The sequence below is a fragment of the Anguilla rostrata genome, chromosome 3 (genome assembly GCF_018555375.3).
Source record: "Anguilla rostrata isolate EN2019 chromosome 3, ASM1855537v3, whole genome shotgun sequence".
Taxonomy (NCBI): Eukaryota; Metazoa; Chordata; class Actinopteri; order Anguilliformes; family Anguillidae; genus Anguilla; species Anguilla rostrata.
The window spans coordinates 35,658,152-35,683,927 of NC_057935.1; the positions used below are offsets into that span (position 1 = coordinate 35,658,152).

The window sequence follows — 25,776 nt, forward strand, 5'->3', positions numbered from 1 at the left end:
ATGTCACATTTGGCTGCCAAAACTATTATTTAACTGGCTATTTCCAGTAACAGCTGGGTCTGTAGTGACCAATTGCACAGACTAAAGTCAACCCCACAGAGGGAGAATGGAAGAGACGGGACATACTGTGGCAACACCAGGCTTGCAGAAACCTGCAGGTTCGTTGAACAGTTGACCCAGGCACAGTATCGGGCAAATTCTGTCTGTGAGAGAGTAGATAAAGCATTGTACAAGAGTCCTAAAAAAGAGTTTGATAGCCTATTCTCAAGCTAACATGTCAAACCATTATCCCGGTTACACCACCCAAATCGCCATTGATAAATTAATGACCATAGTATTAAGCACAGATGACAATTGACAGCAATGTTTACAAGCAACACTCACGTGTTAAATTCAGTCCAATTGTTTAGGACAGCAAATACTGTACAGGGGATGAACATCTAATTTGCACAGAAAAAAATACATAAATATATAATAAGGGTATGCAGGTATATTCAAAAAATGATACATTAAATAAAAGTGGTCGGTGTCAATATACACAGTTCAAATGAAAATGAAAAAGCATCAGAAGTATGAATGTCAAAACCTTTTGCATGCATTACTGGAGAATGTGGCTGCTTTTGTTCACCCTAGAGCCATGGTGGAAGATTTCTGCGATTCTTACTAGGCCCTTACCCAGAAAACTGGAGGAAAGTCTTGCACAGAAAATTGACTCCTGCTGCTGTTCCTACTTGGAAAATTTCTGGAACATTTACAGGTTAAGATGCATGAGTGAAAGGGGCTTATAACTAGGGATGCACCGATTGATCGGCCACAGACCATTATCGGCCGATAATACTGCAATTGGTCATTGGTCGATAGTATGAAAACAACCGATGGTCAGCTCTGATTATGTCCTGTCAATCAAAAGGAAAAAATAGTCTATTGTTGATTTGTAATTCAAGAGGTGGTTTTCATTTTCTTGTCAGACACAAAATAATGCTTGTGTCGAAAGTGCTGTGACAGTAACAGCGATAGATTTCGCTTTCATTCACCTCTGTTCAGAATGTAAACTAGTCAGGCATTTTTCGTGGTAAGAAAATTTTACGACTATGTGAGTCTGGCCAAAACAAGAAAAAACTCCAACATGGGGGACGGACAACCAAGTATTAAACATTTTTCTTCTATGTTCATGATGTGCTAATATAGGGTTAGAGGATGCCAACATTAAAGTTACAATCTCGAAGATTTCCGTTTCGTTCTCTTTGGCGGTACCAATGGCGAGAAGCGGTAATTGCAGGTGTGTTTTTGGACCTCAATTCCCATAGATCCAACCGGATCCAACCAGTGTCGCCTGTGTGACGTCAGTCAGTTGGCACCTGGGCCACACCAACTATTACATTAATTATTTACTGAATAAAAAATGGTTGTTATACAAGTAACGTTATGTACATACTCATTCATTGTCTAACATTAGGCTAACTTAAAGGAGTACCATGGTGATTTTCACACTTTCTCGGTTTTATGTGCTATTTGCACAAGAGGCATTGAAGAAACACAATGAGCAAAGTATTAAATATGTCCGTTCTGTATTTTTGGAGAAATATGCGTTTTAAATTCATCGTCCTATTTTCAACCGGTTGAGAAAGTTGTCATTTTTCTACGTCACGAATACAGTAACCACTCCTATTTCCACACCCCGTAAAGAAATCTGACAGGACACACCTTCCTGCTGTTCAGACAATGCAAATATTTGACTAACGTTAGGTTCACTTAAATTAGAGTGCCTTAGCTAACGTTAGCTAGCTAGGAGGTTTGCTTTCATAAGGCAATGTTATCGATAACGTTAGCTTGCTAGTTTGCTTTTATGAGGACGTTATAGTTGTGCTTTTATCTTCATTTGTCTAGCTAGATAGCAAAAATTATAACTGGATATAAGTCAACTTCCTTACCTTAGCTATCTATCGATACTTGATATACTACTAAGCTAGCTAGCTTGTGAAAATTCAGTCTCCTGAAGAGGGCGCGTATCATGGGGGTAACTATGGTAACGGGGCACGGTCTGTCAATCATAGCTAACGGACAGTTCTCATTACCACGCCCAGACGGTTCGGGTGAATTTTTATAGTGGGAAATTTAGGCTTAGAAAAATACGTTGTAAAGTACATTGAAATGACTTAAGAATAAAAAAATTATGCACATTTGTTTTGTTGTTGCCTGAAGACAACTGGGAAGTGTCACGTTCAACCACCATGGTACTCCTTTAAGCTGTCTTTACACTGCCGAGCCGGGTTAAAATGCTGTAGCAGACCTGGGGTAGAATTAGTGATGATCAATTTCCACAGACGTTCTTTATCCACCTTGTGCACGGTATGAACATCTTTACACTGCAGAGAAGAATTTGCGGGATTTGCTGCGGCTTGTACAATTATGTATCTCGTGCACACTAAACAGTCTTTCTCGTGAATGATTGCTGTGTGATATTTTTGAAACAACTGCCTTGCAGAATGTTACCGCTGGTGTTTCTGGTTTTGCTAGCAAACTGTTCGAGAATAAAGCGGAGCTGGGTGTTAAATTAGCAATCAGAACAAGAAGAATAAAACAAAAACAAAGGAGATTTCACCAAAAAAGGGTATCAAGGCTGAAGGAGGCGTAATAAAATAATAACAACGCTAATCCATACTGCCATATTCTTTTATTTAGTTTTCTCCGGCTTGACATCTTTACACAGAAATCAGACCCGCTCTGCTGCACCTATACCCTGGCTTTATTCCGATCAATATATTGATGAACTTGATGGCAATGTAAATAACGATAACGTTAAGGCCAGTTCAGATCAATGATTCGCAAAGGAGACAAAACGGTTTTAGAATGTTGCAGAGAAAAATTGCAGCGGTGTGAACTGGTTAGTTGCAGAGCGTCTGAAGCCGTTGCCTGGGGTCTCAAAAGACCCACCTTGTCAAATCGCTAAGTACAGTTTTAGAACGTTTACAATGAGACATCTTGGAATTTTGCAGGTTGCATACACAGTCTCGTTGCGAATCATTGATCTGAACTGGCCTTCAGTTAGCTACATTGCAAGGTTGCAACAAGGTAGCATTGCATTCGATAGATGGTTTGCAAGGTCGGTACCGGTCGGTAGTGTTAGCTATCGTTTTTTCTAATTGTTAGCTGACATTAGGTTGTGTTAATTACATTAGCTAGCTAGCTAACGCAATGTTACCTGATATGAGAGATGGATACTGTGCGCAACGTTGTCTAAACTAATGTTGCCTTTCTTGAAATGGTCCGGTAGCTAGCGTTAGCTGTGCAAATAGCTATGCAATTTAGTAGTAAGAAGTTACTTAAATACACTTGATTAAAGATTATATTTTTCATGGAAAGAAGTGGTGGTCTTTTTTATTTGAGAACACAGCATCTTCAAAGAGGTATAGATTTCAAATTATACAACATAAGAGTAATTGTCTGTGTTTGCAAACGTGTGCTCCCACTTAATTTGGTACTCAAATGGCAAAGGAGTATAAGGCAGGGCTGCAGATAAGTCTAACCATCAAGTTACACAAACAATTAATTCCTAGAGAGAGAGAGAGAGTAGGTGTGTGTGTGTGTGTTTTCTCAGAGTTAGGACTAAGGGGTCAGGATTGGCCTGGTTTTTGAGCAGCTGTTTGAAAGAAGCAACAGTAAGGGTAGGCCTAAGTGTTATCGAAGTCTGACACTTGATAATAAATAAAACGTATACATAGTGATACAATTATATTATTACATTATCGGCTCCTATTATTACATTTTTAATGATTTTTTTTAACCCAGCTAATAATGTAATAACCAGTCAATAATCTAATAACGTATTACATTATGTGCAAAAAGTTATGTTATTGGTTCAGAAATTTTATTACATTATTGGTAAGTTATTACATTATCGACTATTATTACATTAAGAACGGAAAAATTATTACGTTATTGGCAGTTATTACATTAACGGTAGTTATTACATTATTGGCTGCTACGCTAGCAGACACTGGAAAAAAAACAGTATGTCGCTCACAAACAAGTGAGTTCAAGAGCGAGCCTGTTGCGTTAGCTCCGCCTACCCTCTCTGGCGGACCAACCACTGATGGGTGATGGAAAATGCGTCACTAACTATGCACCGCTTGTGATTTTTTCCCGGGAATGTCGCCACAGACACCCAGTTCTTTAATCATAAATAATAATAATAATAATAATATAAATGAATATAATAATAGGCTCAATCACCATTGTGTTACCTAATTCAGTGATAGATAGTGACTTAACAGACATTTATTTTAATGAGATTATTACTTTAATGCACAAGGTGCATAAAACCTTGGTAAACCCCCCAAAATAATGTCAGATGTATCCCTATTTTTTCCCCAATAGCTATGCTTCAGACCCAGCAACACCCTGATGTAAAATAATTTATTCAATTTTTTTCATTGAATGTTCTAAAACATATTCTGTCAGACAAGTTTATAACATTGTTAAAGATGCCATTGTGCAGTCTTAATCATAATGAAGCAGAAGTTACACAGCTATTCTTTCCTTGTGATCATTTTAAGTCTATATAGAGCAAACAAAAAGTGTTGTTATATGTACTGACATATAACACATTTGAACACACTGACAATAAAACAGCACATGCCTTACATCGCAGGTTCAGCATCACAATTAGCATCTGCTCATGTAAACCAAATACATGAAGTTGCATAGAAGCTGCGGTAAGTATACCTGGTTGGCAACCTGATTACTGTCCTCCCTCCTCTGCTGGACCGGTTTGAGAGGGGGGAAGCTCCCGGTCACCTCCTCAGGAGGACTGTGCTCTCCCAGCTCATATTTCAGCTCAAACTGGATTGGGGTGAATATATCTCGGACATCTCGCTGCAGGGGAGAAGAGAAAACAGAAAGAGTACTAGTTTAGCTCATCATGTACATTAGAGGTCCTGACCAGTCTCTGCAGACTGTGGTTGCTGAATTTCAAGTGAAACAATATCAATGAACGAATGAATGAATGAATGAACATGAGGCTAAAGTTCAGACTATCAGCTTTAATTTAAGGGTATTACATCCATTCCAGGTAATCCATGTAGGAAGTACAGCCCTTTATATGCATACATTGCCCTCCTAAAGTATTGGGACAATAGATTTAAATCTGTGACTGTCGACTGAAGACACTTGGATTTGAGATCAAAAGATAAATATAAGACAGAAGTACAGACAATCTGCTTTTATTTCATGGTATTTACATTGTTATATGTTTTCCCATTTTAGAGAAACATGTTTTTGTGCTGAGTCCCCCATTTTTATTATGTGTAAAAGTAAGTTAATGGATGACTGACAAGTGTTAACTGTTGCTCGGGTGTTTTCTTTTGCATGGATTGTTCACATATAAAAGAGCAGCATTTTAGCCTTAGTTTTCATCTGTGGAGAATGCATTTCGTGTCAGAGAGAGGTATACACCATCATGAAAACCAGTAAGACTAACTATGGCTGAAAAACAACTAATCTGTAAGCTGGAACAACAGAAGAATTAAATAAAACAGCAAGGAAAATGTATATATAAAGTACAGCAGTTTGGAAATTCTTGAAAAATAAACAAACCACTAGGGTTCTCAGAAATGAAGTCGGTCAAGGGAAGCAACCACAGATGATGACAGATTTTTAAAAAAGCTGTGAAGAAAAAATCCCCTAAGATAATGGTCAGTGACATCACCAGCAGCCTCCAGAAGCATTCTAAAGCAGTTAAAAATTTATTTATTGCTGTAAATTGCTAGCAAGCCAACTGTTACAATAGCCCATCATACTTGCAGCAGTGTCAAGAGATGTGTCCATCTTCACATAACTTTTTTTATCGCCTACCATAACATAGTCTTGCAGCATTAATTTTTTTCTTGCCAACAAACCCCACTATGTGGCTTTACAGGTAGACTGAGCAGTCTGTTAGAGTAAAAGTGCTTCTCACCAATTCACAAGCTGATTGCCAAATTCACTTTTTGTATAAAAACTTTGTAGGTAACAGGAATACTTGTTTGGCAAAGAGTGCAGAACCAAATAAACAAGGATTTCTCCAAATCAGAATGCAGCTTATTTTGATCAAGGCCCTCAAAATTGAACCATTTATCTTTCACGCATCCAATGCTTGGGTATGGTTAGACCCAACACTGCATTTATATTTATGTTTTTCCATTGCCATTTACCCTACCCATGTAGGGAAGCTACTTCATAGCTGGACGTTTGTGAAAAATAAAGCACACCTCCCAGCCAATCAGAATTGAGTATGCAACCATGCCACTATATAAATGCAGTTAAATGCAAAAGTACTGGGTGCATAAACTAATTACGCAAAGATGTACAGCTGGCCAAGAAACAGCCAAGCAGCCAATTGCCCAATTACTTTTGATTCCTTAAAATGGGGAAGACTGTATAAAAATGCAATTCCTACACAGATCACCCAATATGGATGTAAAGAGCATATACAAATACATATATATACATACACATATGCACAATGCGCAGCTTATGATTTGGTACATATATCGTACCACTTTCTCAATGTTTTCTCTGCTGTATTCTTTGCCCTCTGCATTTTTTTTCTGCCATTGTTAATGGTGGAAAAGTTCTGGAGAGGAGTCTGGCAGGTCCCAAATCTCAGGGTCCACTGACTGTGGTGATGGGATCCCATCCCCTTGGGCCTGAGCTGGACGACAGCGCGATGCATGACCTGCATTCCGCTACAATGTTACTGCGTCCCAGTAAAAGAGCTGGACTCTGGCCACCGCTATTGGCCCTGCGGACCAGCGCAATCCTTCCAGCACCGAGTGGACACAGTTGGGCGGCACAGCTCAAAGTCAAAGCTGGGAGGTTTGCCCTTTATGGTCCTCAAGGTGGTCGAAGAGAACACAATATACGGGCAAGGGATAAGTGCTTCAACAGATCCACACACAATGCTTTTCACTTCTGTGTGAATTTTTTAAAATATTTATAGCATCTATTTTTTAATCTCTCAAAAGGGAATGCCATTCAAATTTACATGCATACATGCATGCATTACATGCATATTACTAACGCGGTAGCCATAAAAAATTCTGATTGGATCTCTAAATGATGGTGAGCTTCACTTTTCGAGGTTGCCAGTTTGTGGTGTCACTAAAATTCAACCCCACACAAATTCCCCTGAAAATAAAACATCATTATAAAAAGAAAGGGGTGGGGTGCAGTTCTCACAGAGCAGTGAACGAGTGAGACCGGGGTTATCTGAACCACCTCCACCGCATGTTTACTGGAAGTGGCTCCACGCCTGGGTTTCGTCTGCAAAAACAATGCTGTGGTTAAAGCGTGATGCTTTTTCACTGGCAGAACGGTAGACCTTCATCAACAGAATATCATATTTCACTCGCCTCCGGCCGGAGACCCACAACGCCAGGGTGTGTCAAGATCACCTACACAGCGACTGAGCCATCTCCTCAGGCGTGTATGCATATACAAGCAGGATGTGTGCGTGTGAGAGTGTGTGAGTGTGAGACTGGGGGGGGGGGGAACAAGGAGAGAATAAGGAAAAGGAAAAACAAAAGAGGCACTGTGAGGGAGAGAGGAGAGGGATGGAGGGATAGAGATAGCCTGCTATTGTTCCTCTGCATTTGCCATGTAAACCTGCAGTTCAGAATGGAGCACTGAACTGAGTCCCCCTTACCTCTGTTTGGTATGACTTTAATTACTCAAATTATCCATTAATTATTCGCAATATAAAACATATGAAAAGCACACCTGCTTTGATGGGAATTCTGAGGGCATTGTTTATGGACACCACAGTCATCGTGGCTTTAAATAATGATTTGAAAACAGGAGGGAATAATTAATTACTCTCTATTAACCATGAGATGGATCGGATGGCCCTGAATAGCATGAGCCAGAGATTAGAATGTAAACTCACACCGTAAACCGTTATAATTTTGTTGTAATTTTCTCTCCTTTAGAAAATGATACGCACTCTCAACTTTGTATAATCTCTTTCCTTACTCTGGATGAATTCATGCCTTATGAATTAGTACATTGGACAGTGTCTGGTTACGTTTGATGACGGCCACACTACACGGCTTGCGTTTCCATGGCGTGTACCCCAGGTCGGTGCTTCCGTTTGGGGCTGAAGATGTGGTGGACGCTCACCCTCATGAAGGCTGTGTGAGTGACGCAGGTTAGGTTCTCTGGCTTGACCTTGCTCCGCCCGGTCGTTGTGTTGGACGTCCCGTTCCCAGTGAAGTAGAATCGAGAGGGAAAGGCCTGCAAGTGAGTCACGTCTGCAGTGAGGACATACAGCAGTCCTGTTTGGCGGAAGAGAACAAAAGTCACAAAATATCTAACATGGCTAATAAAAACAAGGGAGGGCACTCATATCATGGCATGCCTGAGAAATCAAATACTTTCATACTTTTGTATTACCAAATACAAATAGTCTTCAGCTAACCAGAAAGCAAATAAAGTAAGCAAGAGAAATTGCACACCCAAATTTCTGGGTTTATTGACCATATATAAAATTTGAAAAGAGTTTGCAAACATTGTGTTTTGATTTTAAAAATGTCATCCCAGGGAGGGCATTGTTACTGCTGATATCACCGTGTATAGGAAAAATTACGGTTTCAATTAATAATGACAAACATGGAAACTGACTTCGCTCTGCAATATAGCACACAATCTGAACTTCAAATCTCTACATAATCTTCTGAAATCAGTCATTATAATATGAAATCCCTCTCATCAGCCACTTAAAGTATCTTCAATTGTTTGCCTCATGGCACCACTTTTGTTTGTTTGCCTGGTGCACCACTGTGCCTCATTTTGTCATTTCCTAAAAATGATCCATCTTAAACATTGCATATAAATGTTACTGATACATGTCACTAATAAATGTCATTGACATCAGGAAATATGTCAATGACATATATTTCTGAAATAAGTACTCAAAATTTGCATCTTTCTTGGGTAAGCAAAGAACTTGGAGGGCTTTGTGTTTATTTCATTATTGGCCTGTAGAGTTGTAGAGAGCCGGTCGAGAGCTGTTTCAGGCTTGGGGGCATGTGGACTGCAGGAACTAATGTGCCTCAGCTCAAACATCTTCAGATGGAGACAGTAAAAATAGCAACTGAGGCACACTAGCTTGAGTTCAGTAAACTGTTGTGGTTTGTGGAGAGATCAGTGTGTGAGAGCCTTCAAAATTTTCAGGTAAGGTGTTGCAGAGTTCGCTAACTTAGTCTTCCATCTCACACAGAGAAGGTGAAGTAGAGACAGCCATGTCTCAACCTGATATTCTTCTCAATGAGTGCATGCTGAGAAGAGGTAAAAATGATGCCCAATTGGTGATAAACCACCTTATAATTCCTGCATGAATAGATATGATCTATAACTAAATGCATGAGTCAGTACTGATTTATGTGAATGTCATGTTATCTGAGAACATTGTTACCCAGGTCTAGCAGCATTGCTTGAATTAATCCAGTGAATGCAGTTATGTTTCTCCAATATTGAAAGTCACTTTGGATAAGAACATCTGCTAAATTAATGTAATGTAATGCTGTCCAACGCATTCACAAAAACCTGTCCACGATGTTACTTTTAGCATCATCTAAACCTGTAGTGAACAGGATCTGCCCCTGCATGAGCCCATTGACATTCAAAATATTTCTAGTGACAACATTTAATATTTTAGAGATTGAACAATAAATATTTAAGGTCTGCAATCAGTAATATTTCAGCAAGCAGAGTGAAGAGTTGGAATGTGTAAATAATGAGATATTACTTTGTTTTGTCCTACCATAAATGTTAATATATTAGCTATTTGAAATAATAGTGAATTTACCCAACAGGTGAATGCACATAGGCAGTCAAGTACCCATGGTCTGTTGTAGGGAACTAGAAGCCTACTACAAGACTAGGGTGCCCAGCACTGAAATAAAAGATATATAGAATCCACACTCAGTTGCCATTTAGAAACTTCATAGTACTCTTTTTTTGCAAAACTTTGGTGTGCCCAGCCATGCTGGGTAAGGTATTTAAGATTTAAGCCACAGGAAAAAGTTTGTTGTGTTACGTTTGGTTTCGGAGCCTTGAAGAAGAAGAGTCTTCCTCTTTTTATTTTGGTGGTGGTTCCTTGGTTGTGTGCTTGTAGCTGGTTTCCTTTCATCCTGTGGTGCTTATACTGGATGTGGGTGATACTTTGGCAAGGTCTGGCTTATCCGTCTCTCTCTCTCTCTTTTCTGGTATTTCTAGATTAATTGTTTAATGTTTTGTATTATGTCTTCTGTTGTGTAATTTAGAAGTACTGTGCCTGCATTCAATAAAGAATGTATGTTTTCGATTCATTAATATAATTGACTGCTTCTTATTGAATTCAATAATTTAATCTTAACACCTGGTATAGAGCTTGTTTTGACTTGTTGGTTGATTCCACCAGTGCACTGTAGACTGACCTATCAATGAATTAATTTGGTGATTTAATTGATAATTCTCATTTTAAATAATAATTATTTAATTAAATCGCATAAAATATATTTTACATGTAGGTTAAGTGAGGGGTTCTAGCATGCAATATCTCTTGTGTTCAGTATTCAGAGTGCTGGACATTTTATCAAGGGCATTGCCTGTTGGAACCGCTGGATTCAGAAAATGAACATATTCATAATTAATCCTTGCTTGTCCAACAGGGTGCTACTGGAGTTGCTCATATTGTTATATGTTCTGCAATAATCGTTTGGCATCAAAATGGGGCTGGCAGCACAATGGGGGTCAATAAAGGCATTTGGAGTTGTGCAAGTCTGGTGGTGAATAATGAATCTGCATTTTAACCCATCCAAATCACTTTTTAACTATGACTGGCATATAGTGCTCTTTCAAATGTGCACAAAAGAACAGTAAACATAAGGGGCAGACAAGCAATCACATAATAGTGTGACTATTAATGACACTAATTTGACCATAATCAATTCAGAATAATTTCATAGTAAGTCAATTTTCTTTGTCCAAGATATGCTACTCTTAAATAAATGCAGTATACATTAGGTATGCACAGCAGAACATCTAGAATATACAAAACATCTACAAGATACAAAAGCATAGGAATTGAAGATGTTTCTATTCCACATTTAGAGAATTTGAGTATTTTTACTGTAAGTGTTACATTACTGCTGTCTTATTTTTAAATAGGCTACTAAAATTTTTCAGATGAGCACATTAATTTAAATTAACCAAAAATCACACCTCATCTCATTAGACCTTCCTGTCAAAATCCACTTTCTGAAAATACACCTCCTTTTCAGTGACCTGCTATCTTTGGCTTCTTTTGTGAATGGTTTGATATTATTCCCATCTTTCTTTATATGTGGGAAGCAGTGTAGTGTTTATCAGTTGCACCTAGCCTTAATATATTCTACCTGACGGGATACAGTGACAAGCTCAAATGTGTGCAACATAAAAAAACACAAACAATTAATACTCAGTTACCTATAAACTCATAAAACAGTGCCCATCCTCCTTACTGGAAAATCAAGTTGTAGAAGGCTTGTAACAGACCAAATATATTTCCAGTACTCTGATTTGTGTGTTTCCGTGGATAGTTATTTATTTGTGTTTTTTGGATTACATACATTTGAACGCATTTAAGCTGCTGTGAAATCCTTGGCAGGTATTACTAATAAACTCTGAACTGATTTTTCAGACTGATCGCACTCTCAATGAGACATTTTTTATAGCAAACACTTTTATTCTTTAACCATAGCACTGAAGCATAAAAATCATTTTTGGCTTCTATCTGGCTAAATAACTAGCACAAGCCACATCTTCATACTCAAGTTAGCATGTTGCCCTGATATTTGCCTGAGGCTTTTTTGAGGTGCCCTAAATGAGCATGTTGTGACTCTGCATCTCCCAGGTAGGTATCAGACGTGCTAAAGCTGCCAGTTCACTGTGGGCTTGAGGCAGTGGTATCAAAGGGAAAAAGCAGTCAAGCTGGTCCAAACATCCACCACAAACTATAGATAATTTATTCCTCTTAAACCAACCTCTTTTACAGTTGCACCACAGGCATGCTACAGCCTCTAGCCACAAAATGACCTAAATTGATTTGGACACTCCTCAATTCTCCTTAGTTTTACTGTAGCGCATTGACTGCAAAAATAGGGCCCTAAATGATTACCACCCCTAAATAGCACAATAAATGATTAAGACGTCAGTACACAGGCTGACCAGTAGTAAGAGCCTTCATCATCGTAGAGAACAGTAAATGGTATAGAGGGTCATGGGTGCATTAACTAACCTATTTTTCCAGATATCCGTCGACCTTGCACCTTGAAGCACACACTGATATTGACACAGACGGCAGGCTGGCCATTCTCAGAGCACAGAGGCTGGCTGCGGTTCACGCTGACAGGCAGAATTATGAAGGCCTCCACAACGACCACAGCCCGTGTCCTGTCAGAGCAAAGGAGACTGCATCAGCTAACACATCTGTTTCATGGATCCCACAGAAATAAACCTCCACTGGCCACAAGCTATCAAGGCTAGTGCTCTTTTAGTGTTCATTTATTGTTCAAGGCAATTATATTAGTGAGAGCCTATGCTTAATTGGAAATTTCTTCAAGTTGTCCTTGAAAGAAGATCCTTCAAAACATCACCATGTCTTATGAACAAGAGCGCAGTATTTGCCATAGCAGGGTTCAGTTGCATATTGATTTGCCAAGCCTTCGTATAGAAGCTATTATTGGTTATCCATTCCTTGTGAAAGTCTCACCTGAGTATCACTGCTGAATCGGACAGAAAGGCCCCGACTGCAATATCTGTGGGCAAAGGCAGATTTATGGATGTCACATCTGGAAAAGCATCCCTTAAATTTAGTGGTTTTCTCAGCACATGCACCAGCTGCAGAAAATCAGTTCCCTTCATATGTCCTCGACACTATCTATGACAGTCTGTTGAGACATCCTCCCTGCTCACTTGCCCTGAAAAATCACAGGGGCATGATGCCCAGTGGCAGTTGGGGAGCTGAAAATAGATGGGGTGGAATCATTGGTGTCAACCTCTTTTCGTTAATTTTCCTCAAGTAACAAGTGTGCTAACAATCTGAATACTTCAAGCAAAGCAACTGAAATTAAGAAACTGGATATGTGTGATCTTTAGATGGGCACACTGCACACTATATTTCACAGAATGCCTGCGAAAGCTTCCAGAAACTTCTCCTTCCCAACACCCCGGGCGCTAACCGACACCATGCCGCCCACAGTATGCTTATAAGCTGCCAGTGAAAAGCTTGATGGGCCCTCTCTTCTCTACTGTGAGAGTGCAGTGACAGCGGAGCTCACCTGGGTAGCCATTTCCATCCACGTCGATGCCTCCAGACACAGACTGACCAAACATCTTGAAGGCATTACCCAGCATGGCCCCAGTGATGCGCTGATGGTCACAGGTGAACAGATTCACATTAAGTGAAGATTCAGAAAATGTTATACTGTTCCATTTCTGCAACAGTGCACCAAATAAAAACAAAAATATTCAATATGCAGAGAGTTGCAAGAGTTATCTAAATAAACTTTTTTCTTCAAATTCCTGGAGATATTTACTTTTTTCCTTTGCAGCATTAATTATGAAAATAGATTATTGTTTCAATTAACTGTTTCAATGAGCTTTGGCATAGACCAACAGCTTTAGGAAATTACCACCTGTTGCTAGTTTCTTGCAACTGCCTGTATGGATGATTGTCACTATTGTGTGGAGAACTAGGACAGCCATCATAGTACAGAGGAAAGCGTTGGTCAGGGACTGGGAGGAACTCACCGCCCCCCCCCCCCCCACACACACACACACACACACTTCCAACCCCAAACTCTCAGGATCCTTTGCTACCACTTACTTGGGAGAAAGTCTGCATGATCCCTCTCCTCCTCCCGTTGTAGATATAAATAGCCCCTCGCAGATCGTCCTCCTGTGGTGCCCCAACTGCCACATCTGTAACACATCCACAGCTGGTTGCAGGGATATAATGAAATGAAGACCTCCCTCCATCCTGCATCAGCTGTCTTCCGTTTGTGTTCAAATCCACAAGTGACGCGGACTTTCCCCTTAACAACCATTCTGGCACGCAAATCTTCTCGTCCAAGACGAGGACGTGCTCAGCAGTGTTCCCAACGTGGAGTATTAATTTGTACCATGTCTCTCTGTGCTCCTGTGGTAGGCCATCCGTCCAAACCGCCCCCCCCCCCCCCCCCCCCCCGCACCCCTGGCTACTGGCTTTAACAGACGCTGCTGTGAGGAACACCATGGCTACGTCAGCTGCAACTGAATAATATGGGGCCTGTGGGTTTCACTCTGCAGCTGGGAGTATTCTGTCACTCTGACCACATCCTGAACAACGTTGAATGCCAGTACATATTATTAATCCATTACATCCATTTGCAGTGCTCACAGAATACACGTCGAAATTCTCAAAGTTACATGATGCATAAAAAATGGGTGAAACGTTCCTAATATTAAGATTAAATTACCTGGGTAGCCATCGTCATCAATATCTCCAAGATTTGTGATGGCTTCTCCAAACCTTGCTGCATAGGTGTCACTACCCATCAATACAAACTCTTCTTCCGACATATTAGCCTGGAAAAAAGCCCCAGGATTTATGTTCCTTTGTAACAGTTCATTAATACAGGCATTCCGAAGCTATTTATTCTTGTCATGCAGAGTTTCCTGTTCTCAGCATTGTAGGGGAAGTTTAGCATATCATGATTGTCATTTAGCATACTGTGTTTCAAACAAATGTCATGAATCTAACTGCCAGGCACACTACATTTATCCCAAGACAGGAAACTCTGCATAATCAAAAGTAGGGTTTGTGCAAAACCTTGAACTCAGACCTGATTTGATAAATAATGAGATAATACTGTCATACACTCCATAATTGAGTCATAAGTAAAGAAATAACCAGAGATACTGAATTGTTAAAATTGTATGCAGCAATGGGTACAGCTAACTAGCATGGGTTGACATATGTAGCTTGAATTTACAGGAAGTATGGGTTACAATTATCCAGCCTATCTAAACACAAAATCTTGTGGAATGTCTCAGCAGATCCCAAAACTGATTTTCCACATTTCATATTCTAATAAACATGACTAAAATAGCCTCAGTTTAATGCAGGCCACTGAAGCGAGATGTATGGGGATGTAAAACACTTTCTGACACTTGCATGCCAGTCTACTGTGAGCGAAAACTCATTTTGGACATAGAGAAGTCACTGTAATAGATACAACTGAGTGCCAAACATCCCTTCTAAAGCTCATCCACAAAGTAAGCCCAGTCTGAGAGAAAGCACCAGCTGCACACAATGATGTGTCTGAATGGATACAAAAAGTCATCAGTGATCAAAATCTTCCACAATGGAAAAATTAGCCAAATATGGTTTCTTTCATCAATATCAAATTTTAAGAGCCCTAAAATGGGCATTTTATTGATATGGGGGGTTATTCAAAACTGTGGAATGACTATTTTTCACTTTGAAATTGTTCTTTAGACTTGCATGCCGACAATAGAAAGCTATATTTAACGTTGTAAGTGAAATGCTACTATTTGAATACACATATCATGGATGAGTGCACACTTTAATTTCTTTGGAAAGTGTCAACTGTCAAAATGATTAAATTATAAATTAACTTACACCCTCCATTGGCGCTTATGCATCTGTTACAGTTTTGAATAACTTATTTTAGTTTAGACCAACTCATTTAAGTCCTGGCCATAGTCACCATAGTCAAAACATTAGTTCATTGACATGAGGGCCCAGAGAGGATGTCACCTGAGGCCCGCAGGCATAGAAAAGAGCTCCAATGCAAAAAAGCACTTTCATGAGCCATTCCAAGTCAGTGCTGAACTGTATGGGTACATTTGTAGACAGCAGTGAATGTGACTTAACTCACAGCTCCATTGTTCATGTAGATGTGCACGCGTCCTTCTTCCCGTACAGTGCTGTACATGGGAGCTCCCACTAGCAGGTCAGAGAGCCCGTCTGAATTCAGGTCAACTGCACAGACGGCTGCGCCAAAATAAGAGCCCAGCTGCAAACAGGAAAAGAAGTGACCTCACACATTCACACACATGGAATGGTCATCCACCCAATTAAAATCAATGAGCATTTGGCTGTTAATGCCTCTCACCTTCTTGCCTAAGGTTTCAAAGATGATTTGTAGATTTTTAGATTCAATTTTGAATATCCACACCTAGAACAGAGAGAGGAGGTTGAGGCCATAAATTCACAAGATTGGCAAGGCCCAGTTAAAGTCAAGATACAGTTTCACTGTAAAAAGGGTAAAAATAGAAAAAGCAGGATTCTTTTGTAAACAAATGTAATTTCTTTCCAGTCATCTGAATCTCTATAATGGTTGAGTATCTTTACCTTTCCCTATAGGAAAATATGAGTTTTCAAGATATTCTCACATATTTTAGTGCAGAGGCCAAAAGAGACAGACTTGGAATGCATCCAAATGTCCTAGATTATTCTCCCTGTCTGCAAATAGTCTTTCAATGTCAGATGGTGTAAATGTTAAAAATGCCGGCTAACTAACTAATTAAGGCCAGAAGTTGGCACAAAAACCAGAAACATATATGGCCCACCTCTGCACTAGCTTTTGCCAAAATTCAAGCAAAAAACTGACAAGACAAAATGTTAAAACTCGACGAAACCCATTTGGAAAATATTCTGCACATTCACCACGAAAGTCAGGTCAAAATATATTGATAATCTTGCATTTATTTATTCTTTCATTTGCATATATAAATAGATGATGTACACCAGGGGTCCTCAATCTTATACAGAAAGGGCCGGTGTGGGTGCAGGCTTTTGTTTCAACCAAGCAGTAACACACCTGATTCTATTAAATGAGCAAAGACTCTAGTGGTTGCTTAGTAGGAGCAGGTGTGTTACTGCTTGGTTGGAACAAAAGCCTGCGCCCACACCGGCCCTTTCTGGATACGATTGAGGACCCCTGATGTACACAATGTGTGAGTGAAGTGAAAACCCTATATCGGTGTAAAAGAACACACTGTATACCATTCTAGCCACTTCATTCCAAAACTATAGTTAAAGACAATTACATTTATTTGGTTAAGAATAATATATTTAAATTAGCCGAAACAATATTCCAGGCCAGAAATGGACAGAATCACATCACATCAACAACAACTGAACTTTTACTATCGAGCACTATAAATTGCTGGAAAATACTCCCAATTGGACAAATACAATAAATTAATTAATTAATTCATTCATTATAAATAAATAAATAAATAAATAAAAACATGCACATTTCCTGTGTCCACAAAGACACAGAAGAATTCATCTGAATTCAGTACTTCTTATTAGTTCAGCACCAGATATTCTACAGATGAGTATCAATCAATCAAACTTTATTTATAAAGTCTGAGTAGTACGCAGCTCACATAACTGAGCTTCAGAATTAATGTGAATTAAAAGTGATTTTGACAAAATCACTGTCAAAAGTACAGGGCAAAGAAATTAGCTATAAGAGCGCTAGTTCTGTGAGATTGATGGTCACATGAACCACGGCAAGGTACACATGCATCCTTCTCACTATCACATTCCTCATGAGCCACACACACGAAGGCTGTACTGAAACCTCGCTAGTTTTATTAGAATGCAATGCTTGGGCATTTTGAGCTGCCATTCCTCAGGACAGATGAGACAGAACACAAAATGGCAAATGTGAGGCTGGGCATACTAAATTCAGTGTAGTCCCATGCAGTCCATCCATAACGGGTAAAAATCATAAATATACTTACTTTACCAATCTGCTCACTCTGCGGTGCCCCTCCCACCACCTCTGTTCTGTTTGGGTGACTGAAGTGGCCTGCCCCAACAGAGTATCCTGTTCAAGGATACACCATCCAAAATTAATAATTAACTGATAATAATAAATTGTTATTATTAAAAATAATAATAATACACCGGCTCCCATTACACAAAATAACATCACTCAGGCTGCCATTGCAAAAAGCATCATACAGTTATTACCAAAACATTCTGATCGCCTTTTTTTAATCTTATTTTTCTGTCACATAAAAATGGTTTTCAAACACATTAAGCTGGTTTATAGCCATCAAAATCAGACAAACGTCAGTACAAGCTGACTGTGTTATTTTAAGACTGAAGTGTAACATTTTCAAAAGCCATTTTATTTCATTGATGTAGGACGTTTGGCAAGAAATTATAACATTTCCTCCAAATGTGTTAGGGCATTAGCAGTTACTCCCACAGATGAAGCTATGCCAGGCTGGTTGCATTCACAGTAAGACCTACAAGTGCACATTCACTACTGAGACGCTGGTTACTAAACATGTTGTGCCCAGTGTGTACAGTGCAGTAGCATGGGAAATGCACTTTACCTAAATAGCTTCCAGCATGCACAGAGCTCTCTTCTTTATAGAACACCGGTAGATTATCTTTTGATGTGTTGTAGACCAAAACAGAGCCAGCCCAGTGAGCAGCCCCAGGGGTGCCCATAACAATCAAGCCCTATTGCACACAGACATGACCATTACAATCAATGTAAATGCAGTCATACTGCAGCACACAGCTGTATAAAACCAGTAAAGAGCACATTCTGACAGCAGAGCAATTGATATACCTCCATCATAAAATTGGATATTCCAGCTTGGCAGAATTCATATTCATCATCCTGGCTTTTCCTGCGATCTGAAACAAAATGATGCACCATCGCAAAATGAATATGGGCATTTTATCTGAATATAATGAGATAAAATATGCAGCCATTCAGTAAAGTAGCTTCTCTCTTGTCATCTATTCTCACTGATTTATCCAGGGTTGGCCAAATCCTAAACCAATGTGTTGGTAGCACTCTGGGCTACCAAGCAGCCAAATCTGATAGCCCAGTCAACTTTTTGCTCAGCCAGGCTCAACTGGTAAATAGTAAATATAAATGTAACACATAAACACACATAGTGGTTGAAAATAAAGTGCACCCTCTTCCAATTCTATGGCTTCCCATATTAGGACCATAACTAACACTCACCTACTCCTCACAAAATCCTAACAGGAGATAAATCTAACCTGATGTGATAAATAACCACACAACAAAAATGTAAAAGCATTCTTTGAAAAAGTATAAAATACATATGAATGTATATATACATTATATGTCTCTGCATGTATACAGAGAAAAGTTCTAAAAAGAAAATCTTTCTGGATTTAAAGATTCCGGGGTATCTAGAAGAGAAGAGTGAAGAACTTAGCTCTTGTTTCACATTAATAGTTTGATATGGGTTATTTACAAGTAAATGTTAATGTTGACTTTCATGATGTTTATGCTTGAGTTTTATCCTTATTTCTTAACTGCATGTGTGAAGTTTAAACAATGACTGTTTGCCATTTCTTAACATTAGCATATTCATTTATCAATGCAAACAGGAGTCATGATTTCCTGAGTGTACAATATGCGTCTTAATCGAACAATATGTATGAAAGTTATCTCTGACCAATCACATCTACCCATGCTATGTCAGATGTTACTAATTGCCCTTTGCACAAATGTAATTAGCTAAGAACTCAAACACTTGTCATGTACTCTTTAGAGTTAGGAAGGCTACTTGTGGCCAAAATGTTTGTAGCACTGTTTTTAACAGTTTTACTTTGTACTTTCACATTTTTTTGACCATGAGAAATTAAAAATAAAGCAAGAAAAAGTGGTCTTCCTTGTGCAGTGTAATCAAACTTTTCTCTATGACTGATGGAATCCAGCAATGGCTTGGTCAACAGCCTTGATTTCAAAAGACAACACAAGACCTCATCCAGTCTTTAAAACTATTTAAACATTGTTTTCACGGGGAACCCTGTTTATATTCCTACAGACAACAAAAACTAACATGATTTTACCCTATGGATCTACATAGCAAAGATGGGGTTCTTGGAACATTTTAAATATTATATCTCATTGTACCATTGTAGCAAGGGATAAACTTCTCTGAGTGCATCAAATTTGCCTCCAATTTGTAGCACAAACCAAGTGGCAATTTTTTTGAGGAATAGATATTTTTCCAACGATGTCCACAGACCTATAAAAAGAAGAAAGGCAATTTTCAAACACAAAATAAGGCCATGATTAAAGCCGGGCACCCACCGCACGCGTATCGACCGCGAGCGCACTACGCGCGTATTACGCGCGTAACTGAAGCGTAGTTGAAGTACTATTATTACAACGGCAGCGGGCGACGTCGTCTCCACCAGATGCGAACGCGTCGAGTACCGGCTGCGAAGCTCGCGCGACACAAGCGAACTGAAGCGTAGTTTTTCGCTTCTGTTCTATTTTTTCGGCTTGTCGCGCGTCACGGTGGCCTGTTTATACACAGAAATATGCTCTAAAATGCAAGGTATACATGCTCTGATTTATATTTCATCCTTATATTACTGGGGGTGTGTCCCTAGTTACCTCCCAGATATTTTATAAGCAGCAAAAAAAATACAAGCCTTTTCGTTTTGTAAAAATAAATAAATAAATAACTGGAACCTGGGGAAAAGGCAAAAGGGTGGAACCCCACCCCCTCCGCAAATTTTGCGGAGGGGGTGGGGTAAATTTGAAAATACACCACAGAAAATCGTAGCCTATTGAATGACGTAGAAGTGAATGCACCGAGCAGCGGTTTGTTAGCTCGAGTGTTGGAAGGTAGTTTTTAACCAACCATTGCTCAGCCTATTTGACTTCTCCGATGTCTTCGTTCGCCGTGCTTTCAAAAAGGGCTTGTTAATAAAATGATCATTACATATTCTTCATGAAATTGGCACGCTTGTTAACCAAGCAAATAAATTAATACAGTTTGAGATTTGATTGTTTGATTGTTATGCAGGCTACGTTGCAATTTAAGTTTATGGTAATTCCTGAAAGCGTTTACTTTCTCACGTATTTACGAGTTAACGAAATATTACCAAATTAACAAACTGAAAAAGGTTTCTCACCAAAGTATTCACTTAACCCATAATCAACAAGTCCTGAACAAACGTGAAATACACGATGTAATCCCACTGCAGACTGCGAGACCTACTAGGAATATATAGCTTTTACGCAAGCCTTTGCGCGACACAAACGGAACCAGTGGAGACACCCTACGCGTCGCGCCGTGCTGCTTCGCCCTGCTGCTTACGCGGCGCTTACGCGACGCGTGCGGTGGGTGCCCGGCGTAAGACTAATAATCAATTAGCTTATACACTTCCAATGCAGGAGCAATTAAGATTGCAATGATAGATTAAATGCAAAATGAAATTGAAAATGAAAAAAAGGGCTAGGGTTAGCAAAGCTATTTGGAAATATTCCATTTGAAAAATCATTTTTCAGTAGTTTGTAGTTTTATTTTGAAATAAAACCTGTACAATATGTTTTGTAGTAATAACGAGTGGTGTAGACATTATCTGTTAATGAGTGGCTGGTTGTTTCAACACAAAAATATAAATTCTGGTGGTAAAATTCACTGAAAGAGGCTTTATCACAGGGCGTCCGGTAAGGGTGAGTCATTTTTGACCCTGTGGACACGGGGTGCATACATGCTATGAAGATAACACAAGGCATAATAAAGTATGCCTGTTCTCAACTTGGTCAGGACTTCAATTCATTATGTGAATTGCTAAGTGAAATGTTTCCTTCATATACATTATGTCTTACAGAGGTAAAGCAATAACATCTTAAGTGACTAGTGGCCTTTGGCTCTGGAACGCGGTTTGATTTCCTTTTAGTCAGTTGGTGAAATGCTGTTTGGATTACATACCAATATGCTTCCATCAGCCTGCTGTCTGGACATGCTCACGCCAAGCCACTGATTGTCGGTTTCAGAATTGCAGTATTTCCCACAATTCCTGTGATTTTGCATGCCTGCAAAAAACAAGGCACTCACATTTTTTATTCACAAGGTCAGTATGTCCACTAAACATGCACCTTGTCAGTTGTGTAGCTAATGTGAGGCTGGTGACAATGAATTTCAGGCCATAGGCATTAACAAATCAATTATTACACCAGAATGTCTTCCAAAGTCTGACCAATTTGTAGCTTGAATTTGAGGTATCTAAATATGAGTATTTTCTTTTAAATCAGACTATAAAGGAAACTACCAAAAAGGAGTACAATAAAGCATTTAAACAAAAAGTAAAATTTTCATCAGAATGCTTGCACAGTGTTTATGAGGCTACACTGCACTTGAATAACTGTACAGCACTGCACTTTTCTCAGTAGACACAAGCCAAAGAAATACATTTCAATGTTCATGTTGCACTACAGATTGCAGCCATTCACGTCATGAGTGCTTCTTCATATCTTCTTGTTCAACTTGTTACATATAGCAGCACACTTAGAAGATGGCCCAAAAAGAATTTAACTGTAATAATGAACATATATGTATGTACTTAAATGAATCAATTCACTAAAATGAGTCAGATGACCTACAAAGCATTAAGCCCAGGAAAATACCTAAAACTTTTAAATCTTGGATACAAATTGCAGTGATACTATCTAATTACTATCTAATAGCATAAGTCATATTCCTAAGTGATGTCACAATTACAAATAGAAACAACAATTGAAAAGTTTAAAATATCTTAATTGTTCATGAGTGCATTGCTGATTTGAAGGGCTATGCCCAATACAAACCCATACGAATCTCCTCACAGGACGACTCATCGGTGATTTTGCACTTAAAAATTGCGCCCGGACTTCTGGCGCCCAGGTCAAAACTGGAGTTTGCAACCGGTGCTCCCACCAACATCCTAAAACAGACAGAACGTGGCATCGCACGTTATAACCAGCGGTGCACATCAAGGGCCGATCCGTTTCTTTATTTTGTGCCCACTTCTGCCGTCATTTAACTAGCTCAATCATATATTGATCTGACATGTGTATAAGCACCAGCTACAGCCACCTATTTTAACTGTATCCTAAAGATTTTACTATGCTCATGATTAGGAGTGAAAAAATGTAGTCTAGAGCTGCCAGAAATCGAAGGTAATTGGCTGGAACAAAATACAACACGTTCTAGGACCGGAGTTATGCACCCCTGCGTATAGCAACATACTTTTAGCAAACAAAACAAGCAAATGGAAGTCCGAAAGAATGACCACAAATATGTTATCCATACATATAAACTGCTACTTCCGCCACAGTAAACGGTAGTAAATAAATCTTCAGTTGGACCTAAAGTTTTTTAGGTTATTTTTTTTAAATTATTATTTATTATTTTTTTGTTAACAATAAAATCAGTTTATTCTGTTTTGGTAGCAATCGCACTGTTTTTGGAGGCTGTGTATAAATCTACCATAACTGTGCGCTTTTGCAGTCGGAAACGCGTCCTAATTACTGCACACATTCTTCAACTAAAGTAATGTTGATGATCTGTTGGACTCTAATTTGGAGAATTACAATCAAAATATAAGTACTTAAGAAGTGCCCAACAGCCTCTTGACGTTTCCACTGTCCGTAAATTAAATACATACCATGTCTCGTTTTCATGTTTGTGAAGCAAAACCGAATATCCAAATATTGAACCGCTAGAGCCAGTGAAATTAAGAAAGTGGTCCGTATCCAAATTGTAGCTCCGGGTGAAGCTGAAGAGATGCCAAAAGTAAATGAGTGGACTAAAGATGCTGATTGGACAGTTAATCTTCCTGGGCTTGAATAGTTCCATATTTTAGAAAACTTTGCAAGCAATTTATTAAGTTATACTGAAGAGTCTTGCTTTGCATTAAACATTTGTAACCCTACAAATCTATCGGCGTTGACTCCTGCTGATGTGCTTTATGCCTCCACGTTCACGCACGAGCGCATATGATCGTTCTAATACCCGTCACGTGAAACTTCAGAAACTCACGAGTTTTGAACTCCCCGTAGACACACATCTCATCATCCATTGCTGCAGCGCTCTTGTAATTTGCCTGTTGTAGCCAAGTTATAATCTCATATCCCAAAATTTGAGATTTTATTATTTCTAAAGATCATACATCCAGCAATTATATAAATGTTTTCTTTTTATTAGCTAAGTCTTATATATTCATAGCACCTAAGTCACCAGGGGAATGAACACCTGTTACAAGTAGGTTACAAAAAACAGTTTTGGGGGCAAATTAACTCTTGTTAACTATTTGAAATGGTTTTCCTGGGTGTTACAGATATACTCCTGTTTCTCTATTAATACTGATACTAATTTACCTTGTGAGCAATTTACCACCTATCAAAGCCTTTCAAACTGTTTTTCTTTGAACTGTGTGATTCTTCCACAGAGTATGCTATAAACCTTTTTTTGTGTGTCTCTTTATTTATCATGGAATTGGTGAAGGAGCTCTCACTTAACTGGAACTGTTTTTGCTGCGAAAAACACAGAACTGTTTACTTTCTTATCTCACATACAGTTTTTTTTTTTTTCTTGGTTTAGCTCTGTAAAGGGTATTTTAATACATTTTGGTTTCACCATGTATAAATAATAGCATGTTTATACATAGCTCCTCCTCCCCCTCCCATTTCTGGGAGTCATAATGTTTGCAACAAATGTCTTCACACGTGTTTGATTACTCGGGTGTGTTCAGTTGCTCACTTAGTGCAATTATAAGAAGTTTCAGTATCTAGTCTTGATTCTAGGTTTTTTTTTTTTTTTAGCTGCGACCACAGCTCTATAGCTCTGTCTGTCGGTCGGTCGGTCGGTCGGTCCACAAAAAGTGTCCCACCCCGTAGCGGCCACAGTTTTCGCTCCAGAAGGCTGAAATTTGGCATGGACGTTGGTCATGACCGAAGGTAGAGCTGAGTAACTTTCAAGGCCGATTGGGGCGTGGCCTATCACAAAAAGGCACATAACTCCCGAATGGATTCACAGATTTGCACAAGATTTTGTGGAAAGGTTGGTCATGAGCCAAAGAAAAGGTCATGTGTTTGTGTGAGGGTGTGTGCATGGATGCATGCACACATGGATGCATGCCTGTGTGCGGTTGCAGCTATTGCAGATTCGCGCTTGTTGAATCAACCACATGTAAATTGTTTGATTAAATCTAAAATTATGGAGTACAGAGCCAAATCAAGAAAAAAATATGTGCCAAACATTATGAACTCACTGTATATGATAAATAATTTTTACCTGCCCAAAATTAAGGTTATTGTGTACTCTTATAAACATGAGCAATAGATAACTTAAAGAGAGTTTTGGAGAAACAAGATGAAAATGAATGACATGGTTTCATTATCATTTACATTAACATTTACACATAGTTTATGTTTACATATGTCAAATCCAATGTGCACATTTCCTTTTTTTCTGATTTTCAGAACAGCTGGACAACATATTGACTGTGAATCCTGTTGGAATTCTAATTCAGTGAGGATGACAGAATGTTAAAAAGTTGGCTTGTGTATATAATGTTTCTCTACTTATTTCTTTCCAGTGATTAAGTGATGATGAGAAATGTATTCCCTCAAAACCAGAAGGAAAACATAATAACAGAAATGATGAAGTGTATTATACAGCTCATTTTCTTGTCTACAGTATGGAATGTATATAACTGTGTGATTCCTAATCTGAAACCCTCCAAGTCTTGATGCTCTCTTTTCATGATCTGGGTTGTGGCTATCTACTCCATTTATTAACCAGCCATAGGAAGAGGTCAGATATATCTTTTGTACTTCTGAGGCTGAAAATACAGACCTACATCATTCCACAGGAGGAAATTTCTCCATATAATAATTTTCCTCATCTGTCAAGTGC

At 39.0% G+C, this 25,776-nt stretch overlaps 1 protein-coding gene across 1 annotated transcript in view; it reads right to left on the minus strand.

The window, feature by feature from the left end:
- Positions 1–23,866, minus strand: part of LOC135250721 (integrin alpha-4-like) — a 33,692-nt gene extending 9,826 nt beyond the window's left edge. The window contains exons 1-17 of the mRNA XM_064327324.1: positions 23,525–23,866; positions 22,686–22,801; positions 21,811–21,914; positions 19,995–20,109; positions 18,666–18,733; positions 18,424–18,553; positions 17,821–17,906; positions 16,179–16,241; positions 15,942–16,079; positions 14,517–14,625; positions 13,886–13,980; positions 13,338–13,428; positions 12,770–12,815; positions 12,296–12,450; positions 8,158–8,312; positions 4,726–4,875; positions 127–203 (exon numbers count right to left, since the gene is read on the minus strand). Coding sequence (XP_064183394.1) covers positions 127–203; positions 4,726–4,875; positions 8,158–8,312; positions 12,296–12,450; positions 12,770–12,815; positions 13,338–13,428; positions 13,886–13,980; positions 14,517–14,625; positions 15,942–16,079; positions 16,179–16,241; positions 17,821–17,906; positions 18,424–18,553; positions 18,666–18,733; positions 19,995–20,109; positions 21,811–21,914; positions 22,686–22,801; positions 23,525–23,715 — 1,889 coding nt within the window. The 5' untranslated portion in view covers positions 23,716–23,866. The remainder of the gene's footprint in view (positions 1–126; positions 204–4,725; positions 4,876–8,157; positions 8,313–12,295; positions 12,451–12,769; positions 12,816–13,337; positions 13,429–13,885; positions 13,981–14,516; positions 14,626–15,941; positions 16,080–16,178; positions 16,242–17,820; positions 17,907–18,423; positions 18,554–18,665; positions 18,734–19,994; positions 20,110–21,810; positions 21,915–22,685; positions 22,802–23,524) is intronic.
- Between the last annotated feature and the right edge of the window lie 1,910 nt (positions 23,867–25,776).